Raw genomic sequence first — 19,735 nt, 5'->3', positions numbered from 1 at the left:
GGCTCAGGTTGGAACAGATGGAATTCTTGGCTTTGACCATTTTGTAGGAGTCGGGTGAGGAGGATGGGGGAAAGACTCTTTTTTTTTAATGATCCCAACACTTTCTCTCAAATCCCTGTTATTCTAATTCTTGCCTTTTACAAGGTCATGAAGAGATGATTGGATCAAGGAAATGTCCTGACCCCAGGCTATACAGTGTAGAAGTCACAAACCCTGTTCAGTCCTTCTCATTAAACTTCTGGGCTTTATTTATTTTTTTAATACGACCATTACATATTACACAAAAATAAAAGTCAAATGAACTTGGTATTTATAAATTATTAAATAAAAATACAGGAATATAGATTTATATTTATAGAGCTTTCTTTTCTTCTAAACTAACCAAATCTGTTCTGCCGTTTTATGATTTTAAAAAAGTAAAATAGTGTATGTGTGCCCTAGAATAAGTGGGGAGTGGGATTAATAATCGCAGGACCAAGTTGCCCTACTTCCGCTCCTTCCTTGGCCTAAGCAAAGTCTCTATTTGTCCCTTTGGGCTCTGGAGAGCAAGAAACCCCTCTCCTCCTACTTAATCTTTGAAAAATGGCAATTACATTTATTTCCCTTGTTTTTTAAAAAACGAAATGGATTTAAAAATTGGGAGCCATACTCAGCCTTCTTGGCCAAGAGCTAATCCCAAGGAACTATATGGCTCTAGAAGAGAGTCCCTAGTTTTCCCTGACAGAAGAGTCTCTGGGGTTTCCCTTCAAGCTAAGAAGGGCAGGACAGGTCAAAATTGCCCACTGTGGTCCCATCTAAGCTCTGTTTCTGGGAATCCAGACCAAGCCCTTTACCCTTTCAGAAAACAGCCTCTCTTTCCACCCAGGTGTCAAGACTTCAGAGCAGGGCATTTCGGTAACCTGGCCATGGTCCCTGCAGCCCCTCTTGGCTAAAGGTCCCGGGGAATGCTAACAGGGATATGCGTCCTGTGGTAGAGGGTAGGGTGAAGAGTGTGCTCCAAACCTGGGGAAGGAAGCACAGGTTCCAATTTGGAGCCGATGGTCTAGTCAGTGGTTTTCCAACATTTTTTCAGCAGCAAACCCCTAATGCAAATAAAATCTTACCCTGAACCCCGATATGTAAGACAGCTACAAGGGGAGCTGTTCAGTTTGAGGGCAAATTGCCCAGCCTGCTCAACTCCCCACCCCCTTCATCTCCCCAAGGACTCCTGAGGCAACCCCTAGGAAACTTCAGGGCTCTGCCAAGCAGTTTGAAAACCACTGGCCTAGTTTGTCCTGAGCAAGTCAGAGACCCCCCACCCCAACTGCTTGCCACAAGCTGGCTCTGAGTTTCTGGTGTCAGCATACTCACAAGACCAAGTGGCACATGCAGCCTACCACCTCCCCTAGAAATACCATTAAAAAGTGCAGCCCTCTCTCAAAAGCAGAAGTCTGGACTAAACACCTGAGGCCAATTTGGTCCCACATTCTAGCGAGCACAACTACGTTGCCACATTCTAGGACCAAGTGAAAATCTCCAAGAAGAGTCAACCATGGTCGAGCTAAGCTGATCAGTGCTCAGGACCACAGGCAGGGTTCTAGAGCACTGTGTCAGAAAGTTAGCATTGGAGAGCAGCAATCTTAGCACCTTGGAAAGTGCAGCAGTGAGGTCTGGCTCAGGGCATGCAACTGGAGAGAATAATTTCTTCCTCAAAAGAAAAAGCCATAATCTGAAGCTGTTCTAGAGGACTGCGAGTTCCAAAGTTAACATCCTCAGACTCTGAGGTACAGACAAGTAACACCCATGCAAACAGTGTGGCTTCAAATCATAAATGCTTCTAGGTCATGGTAGGTACTCTAGAACCCATATGCCTGGCCCCTGATAAAGCCGAACCAAAGCCCACAACACAGCATAGGCCAGTCCTGGAGTGCCCATCACCCTCACACCCATGGGATTCAGGGCTGAAATGGTCCTCTCAAGGCATCAGCAGTCTCACTGAGACACAGTGTGGGACCCAGACTGTACTCAAGATCAGCACTTATGTCCACAACCTCGAAAGGAAAATTAGTTAGGGCCCCAATTTAGAGTTTCAGTTTGGGTACAGAGGTCCCAGAGATTGGAAACACTTTAGGCACCATTGTGCCTGAGTGGGAGAGGAGGGTGGCAGGCAGGTCCAGCTACCTAAGCCTCCACCCATCCAGGCTCAACAGCCCTGCCCTTCTATCAGAGCCCGGGAGGCAGCAGCAAGTGCATGATGCACAAGGAAGGGGGATGATGAAGGAACAAGGCCAGCTGCAGAACTGCTCTTCTCTTCAAAGCCTTGCCAATTACTTTCTGGAGAGAAGCAGCAGAGCCCTCGGTCTGGATACAATGTTTCTCTCTAAGCCTTGAGGCATCAGGACAAGGGCAGGGGAAAGGAGGGGTTGGGAGGAGGGACAGAGAACTGCCCCTAGTTCTTGCCATTGCAAGAGGGAATGTTTTCTCCTTAAGGAATCCCACCACCACCAGATTTGCCAGGCAGCCCAGCATGCACACCAGCATGCGTTCACATGCACACGTGTGTCCAAGCAGCCCACTGTTACAGCCACCTCTCCCTATCACCTGAGAACCCCCAAGCTTCCATTCCAAAAGGATGCGCCTTCTGCGTTCCCCAAATCCCACTCATCTAATGGAATACAACTGCTTATGCAAGTCCACCTTCCTCAGGGCTGCGAACCAAGTTCCAGGTCATTTCATGTGCCCACACCTATAGGTGTGATCCCTCCCACATCCCCCAGCCCTGGATCGACTCCATCTCCTGAGTCCCTAAACTTGCCAAAACATTTCCCTCACCTATGTGTCCTGCTCACTCTTCCAATCGCCTACCTGGCCTACTCAGCTGCCTCACACACTACCCTTCCCCTGCCCATCCTGTTCCATGCCCACCCATCCACCAACTCCATTTCTTCCAAGGGCATTTCTCTGTTCTGTTCCTGCTCTCCTGGCCCCCAGCCACACCTAGCCCCACCTGGCCCTGGACTTTCACTTGCTAGCAAAAAAGGCCCCTACAGTTACCAGGGCCCCCAGTGCCACGGCCCCCGTCAGCACTGTCCTCACTGATGCCCAGTTCCCCTCCCGCAGACGCCGCGCCTCCTCCAGGGCCCCGTCCCCGTATAGAGCTGTGAACTCCGCCTGTGGGAGAGAAGGGAAGTAGGAGAGAAAGAAGGAGAAAGGGATATCAGGAGAGGAAAGAGTGGACAGAAGAGGAGAGGAAGAGTTCCAGTTCCATCCACTGCCAACACTACCCCATACCCAGCTCCTCTCTGGTCAAAGCTCTTCTGGCTGCAAGCCCCTCTGATCCCCCCAGGTGCACCCCCACCCTGAGAGACTGGTTCATTTGCCGCCCACTCTGCCTCCAGTGAATTCCATCCTTTCCTTGGCGAAAAATTCTGCTCAGAACTAGCATCCTTTGCCAAGGCTTGCCTGACCACCACCCATCCCTGGTCCTCCCCATCTCCCACACCATGACTCAGGTGCAAAAAGTCCCTGACAACATTCCCCTGCAGGCACTCCTTGGGTGTGGATTCTGTCCTCTGCTTGGGACCATGAGCCCATCCAGTGTTGACTGCATGGCAGCCCTGGAGTGCAGAGTCCAGGCATCTCTCAATCTGATTCCACCCAGACGGGGAGACTCAGCCCCGCACCTCATTCCCAACATAGCTGCCTCAGTCTCCAATCAGAGCTCCCATCTTCCCCCTGGAAACCAGCTTTGCAGAGGGATGTGCAGAGTGGCAATTGAGAAGCTTCTTACCCAGCCCCCACTGCTGTGGATCCAGTCAGCCAGCCGCGTCTCCAGGTAGGCCACCATCCACTCCTGCACTTGTCCCACCAGTGGTTCCATCTCCTTGTTGACACTCTCAGCACACAGTGCAGCCCCAAAGACAAAGAAGGCTACAAGGCGGCCCCAGTTGGGGCCCCCTTGGAAAAGTTCATCGGAGACCTGGGTGAAGCGTTGCTGTGCTGAGCCTGGGGTCACATGCAGCTGAGCCGCCAGATCAGAGAAGGTGCGCCGGAAGCGGGTCTCGAACTCATCTCCAGCTGCCCGCATGGCTTGGTGCAGCGGGTCAGCTGCTGGGCCCTCCCCGGGGCCAGCTCCACAGACATAACCCTTCTGCCTCAGCTTATAACCTACAAAGTCTGCCACCAGAGCCCGTGTGTCTGGGGCCGAGGCTGGGGTCGCCATCCGGGCAGCTATAAGAGGCAAGGATGAAACACTGGCATGAATATATGGAGAGAGAATCAGAAGGGGCATTTCTGGTTTGACCAACCCAGTGAGATGAGGAGGAGAGAAGAAATGCTCAGAGCTCACTGGACAGGGAGAGGCAAGAACAAGGGAATTAAGTCATGATATGAGACCAGGCTGTGAGGGGCTGGCCATTACATTCCTAATATGCCAAATTACATTTAAAACAAGTAAATTTTCTGTTTAGAGATACTTTAGATTCTTTTCATAATAAGACAACGTCAGCTCTGTGACACCCCTACAACCCTCCCACCCCTGGGCCTCCTTAGTCCACACCTCCTTGGCTAGAGGAAGGGGCTTAGGACCTCCCCAAATGCAAGATATAAAGATGTTGGCAGAGGCACAAGATGAGGGGGAGCAGATGGGCCGAAGAGAAAGGTGGGAGACGCAATGGTTTACTCCAGACAGAGAAAGGAAGGAGACACTCACCCAGCCGGGATGGCAGCTCTTAAGACACAGCACTGGTGGCAAGGAGCCCCCAGCTGGGGCCTTTCATCCTCCCGGCCAGCGTGGAGCTCTGGAAAGGGGAGGGGGAGATCAGAACCAGGAGGGGAAGGCCAGGGATCAGGTTCTGGCCTGGGAACGGCTGGGGTTGCAGCTCTGGGCCTGGGCCCCTGCCCCCAACGCTCTACCAGCTGTGTGGCCGAATCCATGTTTAATGACTGTCCTCCCGGGAAACCCAGGGCCAAGGGCTTCCTGCCGACACCATCTGTATTCGCGGTTCCCCCTAGTGCAGCCCAAAGGCCCAACTCCTCCCTTACCCCCACCTCAGCCAGTCTCCAACCCCGCCCGCCTGCCAGGTTAGGGATCTCACGGGTCAGGCCGCTGCCGGGATCCGGGCCGTTTCCTGGTGCAGGAGCTGGGAGGGAGGGAGAGAGGGAGGAAGGGAGGGAAGGAAGGAGGGAGGAGAAAGGGGGGGCAGAGGGAGGGCCCGGCGCCGGGTGATGATGGGGCCCAAAGATGCGTCCAGAGAGGGGGGCGGGGCTGGGACGCAGGCCTGCGAAGGGCCACTACTCAGGAAGAGGGAGGGCTGCTGAAGGCAGTGAAGGGCTGCCTGAGAGGGCACGGTGGGCTGGGCTGGGCTGGGCTCCTGAGCCTCGAGGCTGCCCAGAGAAATATGCCGGACTTCAGGACATCTTGGGGCAAATTTAGCATTTCCAGGAGGTTTCCGATGTTCCATGCACTTGTTGAACTTTTCCAGCCCTGAATTGTGTGCCTGGAAAACAGGAGCAGTTCCCATTAAGCTGGGAACCTTCTACTAGGTGCCTTACCCTTTTGGGACTAGCAGACACTACACAGACACCAAACCTTTCCCATCTTTTCTCCAGGACCTTTAACCCAGTGTTGTCTTTGTGGGCTGGGCTTCAGCCAGGCATCAAGGAGCCAGGACTTGGATCACAAGCAGTTTCTGCCGGTACTTTTCTTTAATTCATCTTCTTTTGTAATCAGATTGATTTTAGTGGTTTTTTTTTTCTTTCTTTCTTTTCTTTTTTTTTTTTTTACCCAACACAGGAACTAATTCTCATTGTGAAAAAAATCAAACAATAAAGAGGTATGGAGTAATAAAATACAGGTTCTCAAACACACACACACATACACACCCAATTCCACTTCCCTCCCTGCAGGTTGCCATTGTTAAGCTTGATGTTTATCCTTCCAGATTACATATATATGGGGCTATTATTTATACATGGCAGTATATTTATACAGGGCGGGTCACAGGTGTGAAGCAATCTGACCACAGCTGATCCACATGAGAGCACTCACAGCCAGCCCCCTGGGCTCTTGGATCTGGCACTTTCTTCAGCTCCATTTAAAAAGCAACCCAACCAAAGGCCAGAAAGAGGCGACCCAGTTCTCCTCTTCTGCTAGTACCCTTTGCTTCTACCTCCAAACCAAGCCTCTGTATTATCATCTGCCCTTATGGTCACTTGAGAAGGTCTTTTCTGCAGCAATAATAGTAATAACTAGCTGGGTTTGGTGGCTCACACCTGTAATCCCAACACTTTGGGAGGCCAAGGCGGGTGGATCACTTGAGGCCAGGAGTTTGAGACCAGCCTGACCAACATGGCAAAACCCCATCTCTACTAAAAATACAAAAATTAGCCAGCCTGTAATCCCAGCTGCTCAGGAGGCTGAGGCATGAGAATCGCTTGAAACCAGGAGGCTGAGATCATGCCACTGCACTCCAGACTGGGTGATAGAACGAGATTCTATCTCAAAAAAAAAAAAAGTAAAAACATATTTTGAGGAGTTATTAGATGCTGTGCTTTTTTTACATGTATATTTTATCCTGTCACTAATCCTTATGCTGTTTTATCCTCATTCTATGAATGAGGAAATTGAGGTTTGGAGAGGTTAAGTGATTTGCCCAAAGACATATACTAATATGCAAGAAGCTAGGACTCCCATCTCATGCTGTAACTTTGACACTATTGCTTCAAGATCACTTCTTGCCTTCGCATAGTCAATACTGTTTTCATAGTCTGAATCCACACCATTTACATGTCCACACTCAATTCTCTCCTCTATTCTAAACACACAGCCTATTACACTCCTTTATGGCTGTATCCTTTCAGCCAATCTTATTTCTGTTTTGTTCTTAGCCTGATCATTCTGGCTGCCACCAGCAAGCTTGCCCCCTTTAGAGAATAACCTACTCCAAGTCTTCATTTGCACTCCTGGTTTGTTTGTTTGTTTGTTTGTGAGACAGGGGTCTCATTCCACGGTCTAAACTGGAGTGCAGTGGTACAATCAGTGTTGACTTCAGCTTCCACCATCTAGGCTCAGGCAATCTTCGTACCTCAGTGTCCCCAGTAGCTGGGACTAGAGGTGTGCTGCACTATGCTTAGCTAAATTCATTTTTTAAAGAGATGGGGATCTCATTATGTTGCCCAGGCTGATCTCAAACTCCTGGGTCAGCTTGCTTGTAATACAAAGTAACATATGATTTATTATACATTAATTCATATATATAATATACATATTATATTGTGTATATATACAATATATACATTGTATATTGTGTATCATATATAATGATATGAAGAGAATACATCCATGCATTCTATATATGTATAAAATAAAAGAGTCAATATTGCTTTAAAAATGAGTCCTAGCTAAGTAGTATTGCTGCAGTCAATACTAGTGTGAATACATGTAAACAGGAATGAGTTGTATAATAATAAGATAACATGTGTCTTATGGTTTATTTTCAACTTAGTCACTTGTGGTTTTACAGTTAAACTATCCTGCTGCTTTAAATTTAGAGACTTCATTTCTACCCTAAGATTCCCTCTTTTAACACTCTGAGAATGTTACCTATTATTGTTAAATGTTTTAATCTTATATAACCAAGTGGATAAGAGCGTGGACTCTAGAGCTAAACTGTTTAGGTCCTGATCCCACCTCCCCAATTATTAACTATGTAACCCTGGGCAAGAGTCCTCTCCCCTACCTCAATTTTCTCATCTTTAAACTAGGCATAATAGTCTCTATTCCTCTGATAGTTGTATTACATGGGTTAGTATTTGCAAAACCCTTACAACAGTACCTAGCACATTAAGTGCTATATAAGATCAGTAGGAAAGTTAGAAAAAAAAAAACTAAAAACACTTCACTTTTTTTTTCCACTAAGGAAAAAAAAAAAAAGAGAAAAAGAAGAAAGGAAGGAAGGAAGGAAGGAAAAGAAAGAGGAAAAAGCCAGGTCTGTCCTTCTTGGAAGCTCCCAGTAGTTGGGAATTCCACAGTCCCAACTCCAAGAGAGTTGTTGAGTGCTTGTTCATTCAATAATTTGAATGCCTACCATATACTAAAACACCATGAATCAGACAAAGCCCCTGCCCTCAAAGGGCTTACACTTGGGTTAGAAATCAGAACTCCACCACTTTTTCATAGACGAGAACACTGAGTTCAGAGTATGGTGTGGTGGCTCATGCCTGTAATCCCAGCAATTTGGGAGGCCAAGGCGGGCAGATCACCTGACATCAGGAGTTCGAGACAAGCCTGGCCAACATGCCGAAACCCCGTGTCTACTAAAAATACAAAAATTAGGCCGGCATGGTGGCAGACACCTGTAATCCCAGTTACTCAGGAGGCTGAGGTAGGAGAATCCCTTGAACCCGGGAGGCAGAGGTTGCAGTGAGCCAAGATCACGACACTGCACTCCAGCCTGGGCGACAGAGTGAGACTCCATCTCACACACACACACACACACACACACACACACGAACACTGAGTCCAGAGAAGTTACCAGAGAAGTTATGCCTTGTTTGCTCAAGGTCACTAGAAGCTAGGTCTTCCCGCAGTTCTCAGTTCGGGTGCCACATTCTCACCTTCTATTTGAAAGACTCTACCTAGCTTTCATGACCTTTCCTTCTTTGCACCCACCATCACCCTCTGCCCAAACCAGGAGCCTAGGTTTCAGAAAACAGTGAACCCCAAAGATAAAGTCACATGCTGGACGTTTTGAACCTTCCCCTGCAAGAAAATGAAAGGTTATTTTATTCTTCCCAGCGTTAACCTTTCCTATGCTATGCCGGAAAGGTGGAGGACTTTTTACATTTTATTATTATTATTATTATTATTATTATTATTGTAGAGATTAGGGGTCTCACTATGTAGCCCAGGCTGAGTCTTGAACTCCTGGCTTCAAGCAATCCTCCCACCTCGGCCTCCCAAAGTGCTGGGATTAGAGGGGTGAGACACCGCGTCCGGCCCGTGAGTGTTTTTTTAAAAAGGTTGAGTGGCCTCACTCGGGACCGAAAAGGTGGAGTCCCCGCCCCCGGTGCAGCAGCGAAGACAAACGGAGCCACCTGTGAGAGGGCTGTGGGCGGGGGGACCCGGGCCGTGAGGGCCTTGGAACCGGAGGGTGAGTGCCGTTGAGCGCACGCTCAGAGCAGACCGCTAGCAGGAGGCAGGATGTGATAGTCTAAGACCCTGGAAGCTGACGGCCAGAGGGAGGGAAAGGTAGTCACAGAGGAGAGGCAAAGCAATGGGAGGTGGAGGATCCTGGAGGTGACTGCAAGGAGAGTACGCAGTGGCGAGGGGCTGCAGAAGCGGACCCAGCGACTTCTGCGCCGACGCGGTGCAGGCAGGAGAGAGGAAGAGAGGGGAGCGCGGTGGCGCTGCGGGCTGGCCCCGCCGGGGAGGGGGCTGCCATGTCCAGTGAGCGGCCTCCGGGCACCGACATTCCCCGCAACCTGAGCTTTATTGCCGCGCTAACGGAGCGCGCCTACTACCGTAGCCAGCGGCCCAGCCTCGAGGAGGAGCCAGAGGAGGAGCCAGGCGAGGGCGGGACGCGGTTCGGGGCACGATCCCGCGCTCACGCACCTAGTCGGGGCCGCCGGGCCCGCTCAGCACCAGCCGGAGGCGGCGGGGCTCGGGCGCCCCGCAGCCGTAGCCCAGACACCCGCAAGAGAGTGCGTTTCGCCGACGCACTGGGGTTGGAGCTGGCTGCCGTGCGCCGCTTCCGTCCCGGTGAGCTGCCCCGGGTGCCCCGCCACGTGCAGATCCAACTGCAGAGGGACGCCCTCCGCCACTTCGCGCCCTGCCAGCCCCGCGCCCGCGGCCTCCAGGTAGGCGGCGGGGGCACCTCCCCTCCTGGGGACCTCCCTCAGTCGGCCGCAGCAGGCGTGTGGGAGTGGATTTGCCAAAGAGCACCCATCTCCATCCCATCCCTGGGCTTGCGCCTGCCCATCCCTTTTGGGGTACACCATTTGCGAGTGGCTCTAGGCCACCCTGGCAGCGGGGCCGCACTCTGCGGGCGTGGACGCCGGAGTCGGCCTCTGATTGGCCCAGTGCCTCGCTCTGACACCGCCCCCTCTCTCTCCCCTCTCTCCGCCCTGGACTCCCTCCTCCCGCTTCTTCTTTTCTCCAGGAGGCGCGCGCCGCCCTGGAGCCAGCCAGCGAGCCCGGCTTCGCCGCCCGCTTGCAGGCGCAGCGCATCTGCCTGGAACGCGCGGAGGCGGGCCCGATGGGCGTGGCCGGGAGCGCGCGCGTGCTGGACCTGGCCTACGAGAAGCGCGTGAGCGTGCGCTGGAGTGCCGACGGCTGGCGGAGCCAACGCGAGGCGCCCGCCGCCTACGCCGGCCCGGCCCCGCCTCCGCCGCGCGCCGACCGCTTCGCCTTCCGCCTGCCTGCGCCGCCGATTGGGGGCGCCCTGCTCTTCGCTTTGCGCTACCGTGTGACAGGTCACGAGTTCTGGGACAACAACGGCGGCCGTGACTATGCTCTACGTGGGCCCGAGCACCCGGGCAGTGGCGGAGCCCCGGAGCCCCAGGGCTGGATCCACTTTATCTGAGACGAGGCGCCTGTGGCCGACGGCTGAAAACACCAAAGGCACCCGGGGGCTGGGGGACCCAATGTGGCGGGGAGGAATAGGAGAGACCAGGATTGGTGGGGAGCAGTCCAAGGGAGTCAAGCCGGGGAGGGCAAGAAGGGTGGGGAAATCAGGGGCATGGGGGCGGGGGAGCCGGGGGAGTGGGCGGAACCAACGAAGCTCGGGGAGATCCGGGTGTTAAAAGCTGGTTGGATGTGAGTGAAAGGGACCCAGACTGTAGGAGGAAGGAGACCCGAAACGGCACCGGAGGGATTAGAAAAAAAGGAAAAGAATGGGGATGATGGTGGCTTTCCCTTCAGTGAGTGGGCACTGGGAGAAAGGGAGGAGGTCCATCAGGCCTAGGCAGTTGAAGAAGGTTAAGAACCTTTTGGAGACGGAGGAGGTATGATGTGAAGTAGCCCACCCAGTCGAAGTAATTTAGATTGCTGGCGCATTCCCTCTTCTTACCCACCTTTTCCACCTCAGATCCCCCGTCCTACCCATCCTAGCTTTAACTCAGCCATAATTGCCTTGCTTAATCCCAGGAACCTGGCCACTGCTCCTTGGTCCTTGTCATTAGGACGGGATTCCCTTGTCACCTCTGACAGTTCCTGGCTGCAGTGTCCGCGGACTGGCTGGGGAGTGATGACAGGTAGCCATCAGAGCTCCAGCCTCCAGGCAGCTTTAGGGATTAAAATGGAGGCCAAAGCAACTCCAGACCTGTTTTTATAGCCAAATACTGTGGTGCCTCCGGGGTTGTACCCTCAGGGGCTTCCAGGAAAATGCCAACCTTACCTTTCTGGAGTGCCTTTTAATAACCTCCAAGCACTTTATGGACTGTTTGTCGAGGGAGGGACGGTGAATCAGGAGAATGACTATTCTGATTTCCTTTGTCTCCGAAAAGGAATTCCCTGACTATATAACTTTGGGCAAGTTACTTCACCTCTTTGTGCCCCAGTTTTTTCCTTGGAAAACTGGATTTAGGTTAGATGATCTTTTAAGGCTCCTTGTATGATATTTTGTGATCTGTACATGGCAGAGTATAGATTAGAAGCCACATTTTGCAACCTAGTGCTATGGTTCAGAATACATAGTACCCCAAGCGTCTGGCTGGGGCCGAGGATGGGTCCTCCAGTTCTTGGCACAGATGTTCCAGAGCCCACGAAGCATCCCATAACCAACCATCAGCCCATCATCTGCTCCATTTCGCTCTTGCCCTCACAGACTTTCAGCCTTCATGCTCTGAGACAACTGTGGATAGGTACATCTCTTTTGGTGAAAATGATGCTTGAGAACCCAAAAGATTAAAGGAAACAATGTTAGGGGCTTTTGTGGGGATAAAAGATAATGGGTATGTGGAATAGAAACATTTCAAATGAAGAATCAAAACATTTCAATCAATCCACTTGGTTGTAAAAAAACAAAACAAACAAATAAAACACCTAAGCAACTTGAATAGTAAATGGCACCAGAAGATGGCAGTCTGCTCCATAACCAGAGCAAGTGCAGTGGGAAAGCTGGACTCTCATACCCACTCACATTCATGCCTTATGTCTCTCCTCCTGCTTAACCTTAAGAGGGGAGTGATTCCTCTGCTGGTTGCTGCTTTTCCTTTTCTCTTACCCTATTCCTTTTTTTTTTTTTTTTTTTTTTGAGACAGAGTGTCGCTCTGTCGCCCAGGCTGGAGTGCAGTGGCCAGATCTCAGCTCACTGCAAGCTCCGCCTCCCGGGTTCACGCCATTCTCCTGCCTCAGCCTCCCGAGTAGCTGGGACTACAGGCGCCTACCACCTCACCCGGCTAGTTTTTTGTATTTTTTAGTAGAGACGGGGTTTCATGGTGTTAGCCAGGATGGTCTCGATCTCCTGACCTCGTGATCCGCCCGTCTCGGCCTCCCAAAGTGCTGGGATTACAGGCTTGAGCCACCGCGCCCGGCCCTCTTACCCTATTCCTAACCTCTTTGCTTCTCTCTTTCTTTACTTGTGTCTCTCCCTTCTCATCACTTTTTTTCTTTTAACATACAGGGCATTTACCTTCATTTTGTCTATTTCCATTTGTTTCCTTCTTCATTCTTGTTCATCTCTGTTATTCCTTCTCCCTCCAGAAGGGATGGAAACCCTATTTTCTTTTCTCCAAGACTGTGGTTGGTCTACTTTCCTCACTCGGGCTCCTTGACAGTCTTCTAGAAGAGAGAAGGAGGAAAAGAAGCAGTTTCTGATGTTACAAATGAACAAGGATCTCCCAGGTAACCAACTCTCCACACCCATTTCTGTTACTAATTTTTCAAAGAGAAATTTCTGGTTCCCCTTCTTCCTTATCACTGAGTGAAGGGGGACGGGCATGCACATGTGCCCATACATGCATTCAGAATAGAGTGTGGGGGTGGGTGCGATGGATCACGCCTGTAATCCCAGCTCTTTGGGAGGCTGAGGCAGGTGGATCATTTGAGGTCAGAAGTTCAAGACCAGCCTGGCCAACATAGTGAAACCCTGTATCTACTAAAAATACAAAACTTAGCCGTGCATGGTGACTCATGCCTGTAGTCCCAGCTACTCAGGAGGCTGAGGCAGGAGAATCACTTTAACGGGGAGATGGAGGTTGCAGTGAGCTGAGATTGCGCCACTGCACTCCAGCCTGGGTGACAGTGAGACTCCGTACCAAAAAAAAAAAAAAAAAGAATAGAATATGGGGCTTGTTACCATGCCCCTCCTGTCCACAACCTTAGTCTTTGAGAAAAGATGACTGAAAGAGAGGAACCCTCCAAGTCATTCCTCAAACAAATGCCCATTTAAACATCATCCTTGTGAAGAAAACAGGAAGAATGTCATGTACCACGTGGATCACCTTCAGTTCAAAGTTGCAGCAAAGTGAAGAAAGAAACTACTGGAAGCCACCCAGCAATGCACTGTTTAGTCATCAATTAGGAGCCCATGGGAGGATAATAGGGAGACTGGGTGGAGGCTCAGTTTGTAATAATCTCTTGTCTAATGTATGTGTGTCACTGCCATGTTGTATTAACAATAGTGAGGGCTCACATTTACTTAATACTTGTGTGCTAAAATCTGTTTTTTTTTTTCTTTCCAGAACTATGACTCGATCGTAAAATCTGTTTTGTTTGCATGCATGCCCAAAACAACCCTATGAGTAGAACATTATCATTATCTGTATTTTAGAGATGAGGAAACAGGATCAGAGAAGCTCAGTGATTTGTTCAAGATCACACAGCTAGTAAATGGCAGAAGTAGGATTGTGAACCCAGGGAATCTCCAGAGCCTCTGTGTAACCATGATGTTATATTTTTTTCCTCTTTTAAAACAAAATTAAAAACCTTGCTATAATCTCTTATGAAAAGACCATAGTTTCTGATTGTGCTCTGCCTTCCCATCCTGCCAATCTTCTGGACTGGCTTGGAGAAGACGGGGGGCCCCCAAGCTTCATCTGTGACTTAAAGGAGTTTGCTGCTGTCTCCTGTGTCAGTGTCCCATCAGCACAGGACCCCCCTCACCTGCCTACTTACACTCTAGCCTTTCCATACATTGGAATTGTCTCCTGGCCCTAGCCAGCGCTCCACACCTGTTGGTGTGCCACCTCCCTCCCTCTTCCCCCACTGGCCTTGAACAGATAAACCCCCTACTGTTGCCACTAGGTTGGGTCCATGACTGAGACACCTGCTAGAGGGTCTGTGCTTGGGCCTTTTCTAGGAATCCTGATGTTACTGGGTAAGTGCCAACTCTGTGGGCAGAATGCTAATGATAATCCTGTTCCCTAAGCTCTTTCTCTCTGAGAAGTACCCTGGCTCACTGCCCCCAATCTCAGCTTTATAGAACAACATTTTGGTCTTGATTATTCCCATATTGAGCTGCCCCAAGGCTTGGGTAAGCTGTTAGTTTCCCCACTGCCTCAGGGCTGGGTCTGGCTGAGCTACTTTCTTATGCACACAAATAATGGGTGTCTCCTTGGAACCTGACTTTACATAACTGTCAGTGCTACCAAACCTTGTAAAATAGGGAAGAAACTAATATTTCTTGAGTGGCTCTCTGGAGAGATTCCCTGCCCTGATGCCTTTGGTGTGTACTCCTTTCCCAGGACTTCAGCACTGAGATTTTCCCAACCCCCTGGCTTTCTCTCGCGTTGGGTTGAGCTGATTCAGCACTACCACAAACCCCACCATCTGCAAATCAACCAAGATTAGTCAGTATGCCCTTTCCATCTTGCACTGCTCTTCCAAAACTTCCATCTGTATTTCTCATACCCCCAGTAAGCAAAGCTGAGTGTGCTAGGAGAGAGCTGCATCCACTGCTTTCTCCCAGCCAGGTGCAGTCTAATCTGACACAGGGAACGCTAGAAGTTTAGCGGAATCTTCAGCCACCCTATTAACGTGTCACACATTAGGCGTTATGGTGGAAACTCCTCTGACGGCTCATGACTGTATGAACAGGAGCAATTTGGAATATAACATGCCAGCGGTGCACTGGGAAGTGCTGTAAGAGAAAACACTACCAAGGTCATAGGCCAAGGTCATAGGCTTGGGTCCTTGAGGCAATCCAGCTCTGTTGCCCATTCCTCTTATCCAGACCACAGGTATCTTCCTACACCTACCTGTCCCATAGCTTCCGTCCTGTTTTGTTTGTTTTTCTTTGTGAATGTAGAAAAACATTTCATTGTGAGCCCTAGCTCCTCGGTTTTCCATCTAACACCTACATTCCCTTGTTTCTAACTGCTATGTTTTTCTGGAGCCTGTTGGGGTCTTTACAGTTTGCAGGTCACAGAATCAGACCTGAAAAGGCTTCTCTTCAGACATCATTGCCTCCAGGCTCCTTTACAGATGAGAACACAGGTCCAGAGGTGAGAAACGACTCTAGCAGGGTCATAGAATTTGTTAGTGCAGCTCAAGATGGGACTTAAACTCAGGCCTCCTTATCGCATCCCATTCCCAGGCTAAGAAACAGGTCTGTGCTGGGTGTAGTGGTTCATACTTGTAATCGCAACACTTTGGGAGGCTGAGGCAGGAGCGTTGCTTGAGCCCAGGAGTTTGAGACTTAGCGACATAGGGGGACTCTGTCTCTAGAAAAACTTAAAAAATTAGCTAGACATGGTGGCACACGTCTGTAGTCCCAGCTATTCGGGAACCTGAGACAGGAGGATCGTTTGAGCGCAAGAGTTGGAGGTTACTGAGCTATGATCACACCACTACACTCCAGCCTGGTGACAGTGAGACCCTCAAAAAATATATAAAATAAAAATAAGAAGGAGGTCTCTACACAAACCCGTGATTTTCCATGGCAAGGGATAACATCATAAATGTTTCATTTTCTGCTATTAGTTTCCATTCCTTTCCCCATCCAGGCGAAAAAGAGAAACAAAAGACAATGACAGTATTTTCTGTGTCCCCAACTTTGGCACTTTTGTTGATGTTGCTAAGGAGCAGTGACCTTGCTAAAAAGAATAATCCATCCACTGAATAGCTAACCTGGGGAGGAAATGAAAATTTCCCATGTGAATCTCCCCAAATCAACCCTGTGCACTTGGCCCTCAACCCAATAGTATTGTGCCTCACTTCGACTTCCATGGGCAACTGCCCTCCCTTCTGGACATAAAACCTCACATTTTAAATAAAGTTGAAATATGAAAAAGTATGTAATAAGATATTCAGAAGTATTGTGTGTTTGGGGCTAAGGGCAACAAGAGACTCAGAAGCAAGATTCCCTCCTTGACTCAATTTCTTGGTCACCTTGTTTCTTTTTGTGTGTGTGTCCAGAAAAATTTAGTAAGTTTGCTTATAATTATTATAAAGTTGAACCACTGAAACATTTTGACTTGCATTAATGCTTTACTTCCCCACCCACATTTTTATTAAAAATTCACACACACATGAAAATTGAAAAACTGACAACACCTGACTTCTGTCTCCTATTCTGCTCACAGTCATATACTTAGGTACCTTTTGACCCCATGGGGGAAAAAATCTAACATTCAGAACTGCCAATAACAGGAAGCAGAGACTTTTTTTTTTTTTTTTTTTTTTGAGAATGAAGTTTCCCCAATCATAATGGATTCTTAAGTACATTCTTCACGCATGCAGCATGCTAACTGGATGTCTTTTGACATAGGTGTTACACGTGTGGCATGGACAACACACAGGTTGGTGTCTTCAAAAGGCCAACCAGATAGGCTTTGCTTGCCTCCTGCAAAGCACCACTAAGCTGCACTCTGGAAGGGCAAATCTCTTTTAAAGTCCTGAGCAATTTCTCACACCAGATGCTGGAAGGGAAGTTTGCGAATCAGTTCAGTAGATGTCTGATAATGTCTAATTTCAGGGAGTACCACAGTACCAGGCCTGTAATGACGAGGTTTCTTCACCCTCCAGTAGAGGGCGCACCCTTGTGAGCAGTTTTTGTGGGAGGTGGGGGGAGTGTGTGTGTGTTTTTTGGGTTTTTTTCCTGAGACAGTCTTGCTGTCGCCCAGGCTGGAGTGTAGTGCACGATCTCGGCTTACTGCAACCTCAGCCTCCCCAGGTTCAAGCGATTCTCCTTGCCTCAGTCCCCGAGTATCTGGGACTACAGGCACGCACTGCCACACCCGGCTAATTTTTTTTTTTTTTTTTTTTTTTTTTAGTAGACACGGGGCTTCACTATGTTGGACAGACTGGTCATGAACTCCTGACCTCAAGTGATCTGCCCGCCTCGGCCTCCCAGAGTGCTAGGATTACAGGCGTGAGCCACTGTGGCTGGCCAATTTTTGTTGTCGTTGCTTATTTGTTTGTTTGTTTGAGACAGAGTCTTGCTCTGTCTCCCAGGCTGGAGTGCAGTGGCGCCATCTCAGCTCACTGCAACCTACGCCTCCTGGGTTCCAGCGATTCTCCTGCCTCAGCCTCCAGAGTAGCTGGGATTACAGGGGCGCGCCACCACGCCAGGCTAATTTTTATATTTTTAGTGGAGACGCGGGTTTCACCATGTTGGCCAGGCTGGTTTCGAACTCCTGACCTCAGATGATCCACCCGCTCGGCCTCCCAAAGGGCTGAGATTACAGGCGTGAGCCCCTGCGCCGGACGCCCAGTTTTTGTTTGTTTGTTTGTTTGTTTGTTTGTTTGAGACGGAGTCTGCTCTGTTGCCCAGGCTGGAGTGCAGTGGCGCGATCTCGGCTCACTGCAAGCTCGGCCTCCCGGATTCACACCATTCTTCTGCCTCAGCCTCCGGAGTAGCTGGGACTACAGGCGCCCGCCACCAAGCCCGGCTAATTTTTTATGTTTTTAGTAGAGACGGGGTTTCACCGTGTTAGCCAGGATGGTCTCGATCTCCTGACCTCGTGATCTGCCCGCCTCGGCCTCCCAAAGTGCTGGGATTACAAGCGTGAGCCACCGCTCCCGGCCGTTTTTGTATTTTTTTTAGTAGAGTCGGGGTTCTGCCATGTTGGGCAGGCTGGTGTCGAACTCCAGGCCACACGTGATCTGCCCGCCTCGGCCTCCTGAAGTGCTGAAATTACAGGCATGAGCCATCTCGCCTGGCTGGAGCAGCTTTTGTAGCCAGTTGCTTCCTGGGTGCTTTACCTCCAGTCAATTTGTGAGCAGTCTGCTTTGTGTGAGACTGTGAGAGAGACCTCCTTACTTACTCCCCTTCTTCAGCTAGAGCTCAGGGAGCTAGAGATGGCCCTGGTTAGAGAGCTACCTTATTTCCTAAAAGTCCTATTCTCTTTCTACTGGAGTGCCCTCTGGCTATGCAAACGCCGAGAGGAAGGATTTTTGGAGGACTCAGGCAGGCCTGACGTAAGACACTCCCAACGGGATCCTATCATCATTTTGGGTAGTGGGAAATTTACCAAGGCCCAGCTCTTCTCTGGAACCCAGTACCAACTGCTTTAACCAGGGAAGAGCTTGGGGAAAGCCCTGCGTTTCTCCTTGGGTGGGGGAATCCTTCCTTAAGGAGGCCATCTGAATTACATTCTGCTGCTGCTTTTTTTTTTTTTTTTTTTTTTTTTTTAAAGACAGAGTCTTACTCTGTGGCTAGGCCAGAGTGCAGTGATGCAATCTCGGCTCACTGCAACCTCCGTCTCCCGGGTTCAAGCGATTCTCCTGCCTCAGCCTCTGGAGTAGCTGGGACTACAGGCGTGCACTACCACGGCCAGCTAATTTTTGTATTTTTAGTAGAGACACGCTTTCACCCTGTTGGCCAGGATGGTCTCTATCTCTTGAGCTCGTGATCCGCCCCCCTCGGCCTCCCAAAGTGCTGGGATTACAGGCCTGAGCCACCGCACCCAGCCTACATTCTACTTCTTAAGTGCTGGATGGAAGAGCAAAGCACCTACCAAATGCAACCCCCTAAGGCGGAGGAGGAGAAATATGGAAAGGAAAAGCAAGGATGTCTGCCTAATTCAGAATGGAGTGATCCATTATACAAGGAAGAGGTCCTTGAAAAAGATTAAGTTCTAACAGGATTGACTTCTACATCACTTGAATAATGAAAGAATCCAATTACCCTCAGAGTAATTAGAATGTTCCTACTAGGGAAGCCCTACCCTGAGAATAACAGATGCCTCCTCATTACATCATAATGGCCAAGTTGTGATGTCGGCACAGAGCACTTACTGGTCAGTAAGTGTTGTAAGTGAAACAAGATATGCTGAAGAGCAGAATCAGCATGAGGAGCAGACACCCTAGGAGAGGTAAGTGGGTTCGCTCCATGGCTTATTGTCCAGGGTCTCTGTGGCCCCAACCTCATTGCAGACTTCTCACATTTTTGATTAGGTGTGTCTGAACTCGTTTCTCCACTAACCTTCAATGCAGCTTTTGCTATCCCAAGTCTATCCGAAATCCTCAATCATTGCAGTTCGTACTAAAACAGCCCTCCAGCTCTGATATTTCTTAGGAGACAGAGCCCAGGGTACTGGAGTATGATTTCCCCAAATGGCCCAGAAACTCCCCATATCCATTTGGTTAGTCCCAGGGGTAGATCCAGGTTTTTGGGTGCCTGAAATGTGTAACTTTTAGAGCCCCCTTTAAGAAAAATAAATACAAGATTAGGGGAAAAACGTGAATATTTGTTTTAGAATGAGAAAAGCTGTCAACGAATAATTTTTTTAAAAGCTGTCAAAAACTGTCTACCTGACAAACCTATATATTAGTCTACAATTTTTTTAAGCTGCCTGCTCTGATAGCCTTTTC

The 19,735-nt window shown here is 49.6% G+C and overlaps 2 protein-coding genes and 1 long non-coding RNA gene across 4 annotated transcripts; 1 reads left to right on the top strand and 2 right to left on the bottom strand.

The window, feature by feature from the left end:
* Window positions 1-222: 222 nt before the first annotated feature.
* BCL2L2 (BCL2 like 2) lies at window positions 223-5,207 on the bottom strand. Of its 2 annotated transcripts, none has more exons than XM_025391160.1 (4): window positions 5,076-5,207; window positions 4,691-4,778; window positions 3,770-4,209; window positions 223-3,150 (listed from the first exon to the last, which is right to left on the bottom strand). In XM_025391160.1, the coding sequence occupies exons 3-4, from the start codon at window positions 4,199-4,201 to the stop codon at window positions 3,001-3,003; spliced, it is 582 nt and encodes a 193-aa protein (XP_025246945.1). In that variant the 5' UTR covers window positions 4,202-4,209; window positions 4,691-4,778; window positions 5,076-5,207; the 3' UTR covers window positions 223-3,000. The 2 variants fall into 2 exon arrangements, with proteins under 2 accessions (XP_025246945.1, XP_025246946.1); XM_025391161.1 differs by having other exon boundaries at window positions 5,023-5,110.
* A 4,173-nt stretch (window positions 5,208-9,380) lies between these two features.
* On the top strand, window positions 9,381-12,001 carry PPP1R3E (protein phosphatase 1 regulatory subunit 3E). The gene is made up of 2 exons (XM_025391159.1): window positions 9,381-9,837; window positions 10,140-12,001. The coding sequence occupies exons 1-2, from the start codon at window positions 9,421-9,423 to the stop codon at window positions 10,560-10,562; spliced, it is 840 nt and encodes a 279-aa protein (XP_025246944.1). The 5' UTR covers window positions 9,381-9,420; the 3' UTR covers window positions 10,563-12,001.
* Window positions 12,002-16,090: 4,089 nt separating this feature from the next.
* LOC112628441 lies at window positions 16,091-18,915 on the bottom strand. Its single transcript, XR_003120425.1, has 3 exons — window positions 17,937-18,915; window positions 17,353-17,617; window positions 16,091-17,032 (listed from the first exon to the last, which is right to left on the bottom strand). It is a non-coding gene; the product is annotated as an uncharacterized LOC112628441 (long non-coding RNA).
* Window positions 18,916-19,735: the final 820 nt, after the last annotated feature.

This window comes from Theropithecus gelada, chromosome 7b, assembly GCF_003255815.1.
Source record: "Theropithecus gelada isolate Dixy chromosome 7b, Tgel_1.0, whole genome shotgun sequence".
Lineage (NCBI taxonomy): Eukaryota > Metazoa > Chordata > Mammalia > Primates > Cercopithecidae > Theropithecus > Theropithecus gelada.
Note: the sequence above shows the minus strand (reverse complement) of the source record. Positions and strands in the feature narration are given on the sequence as shown.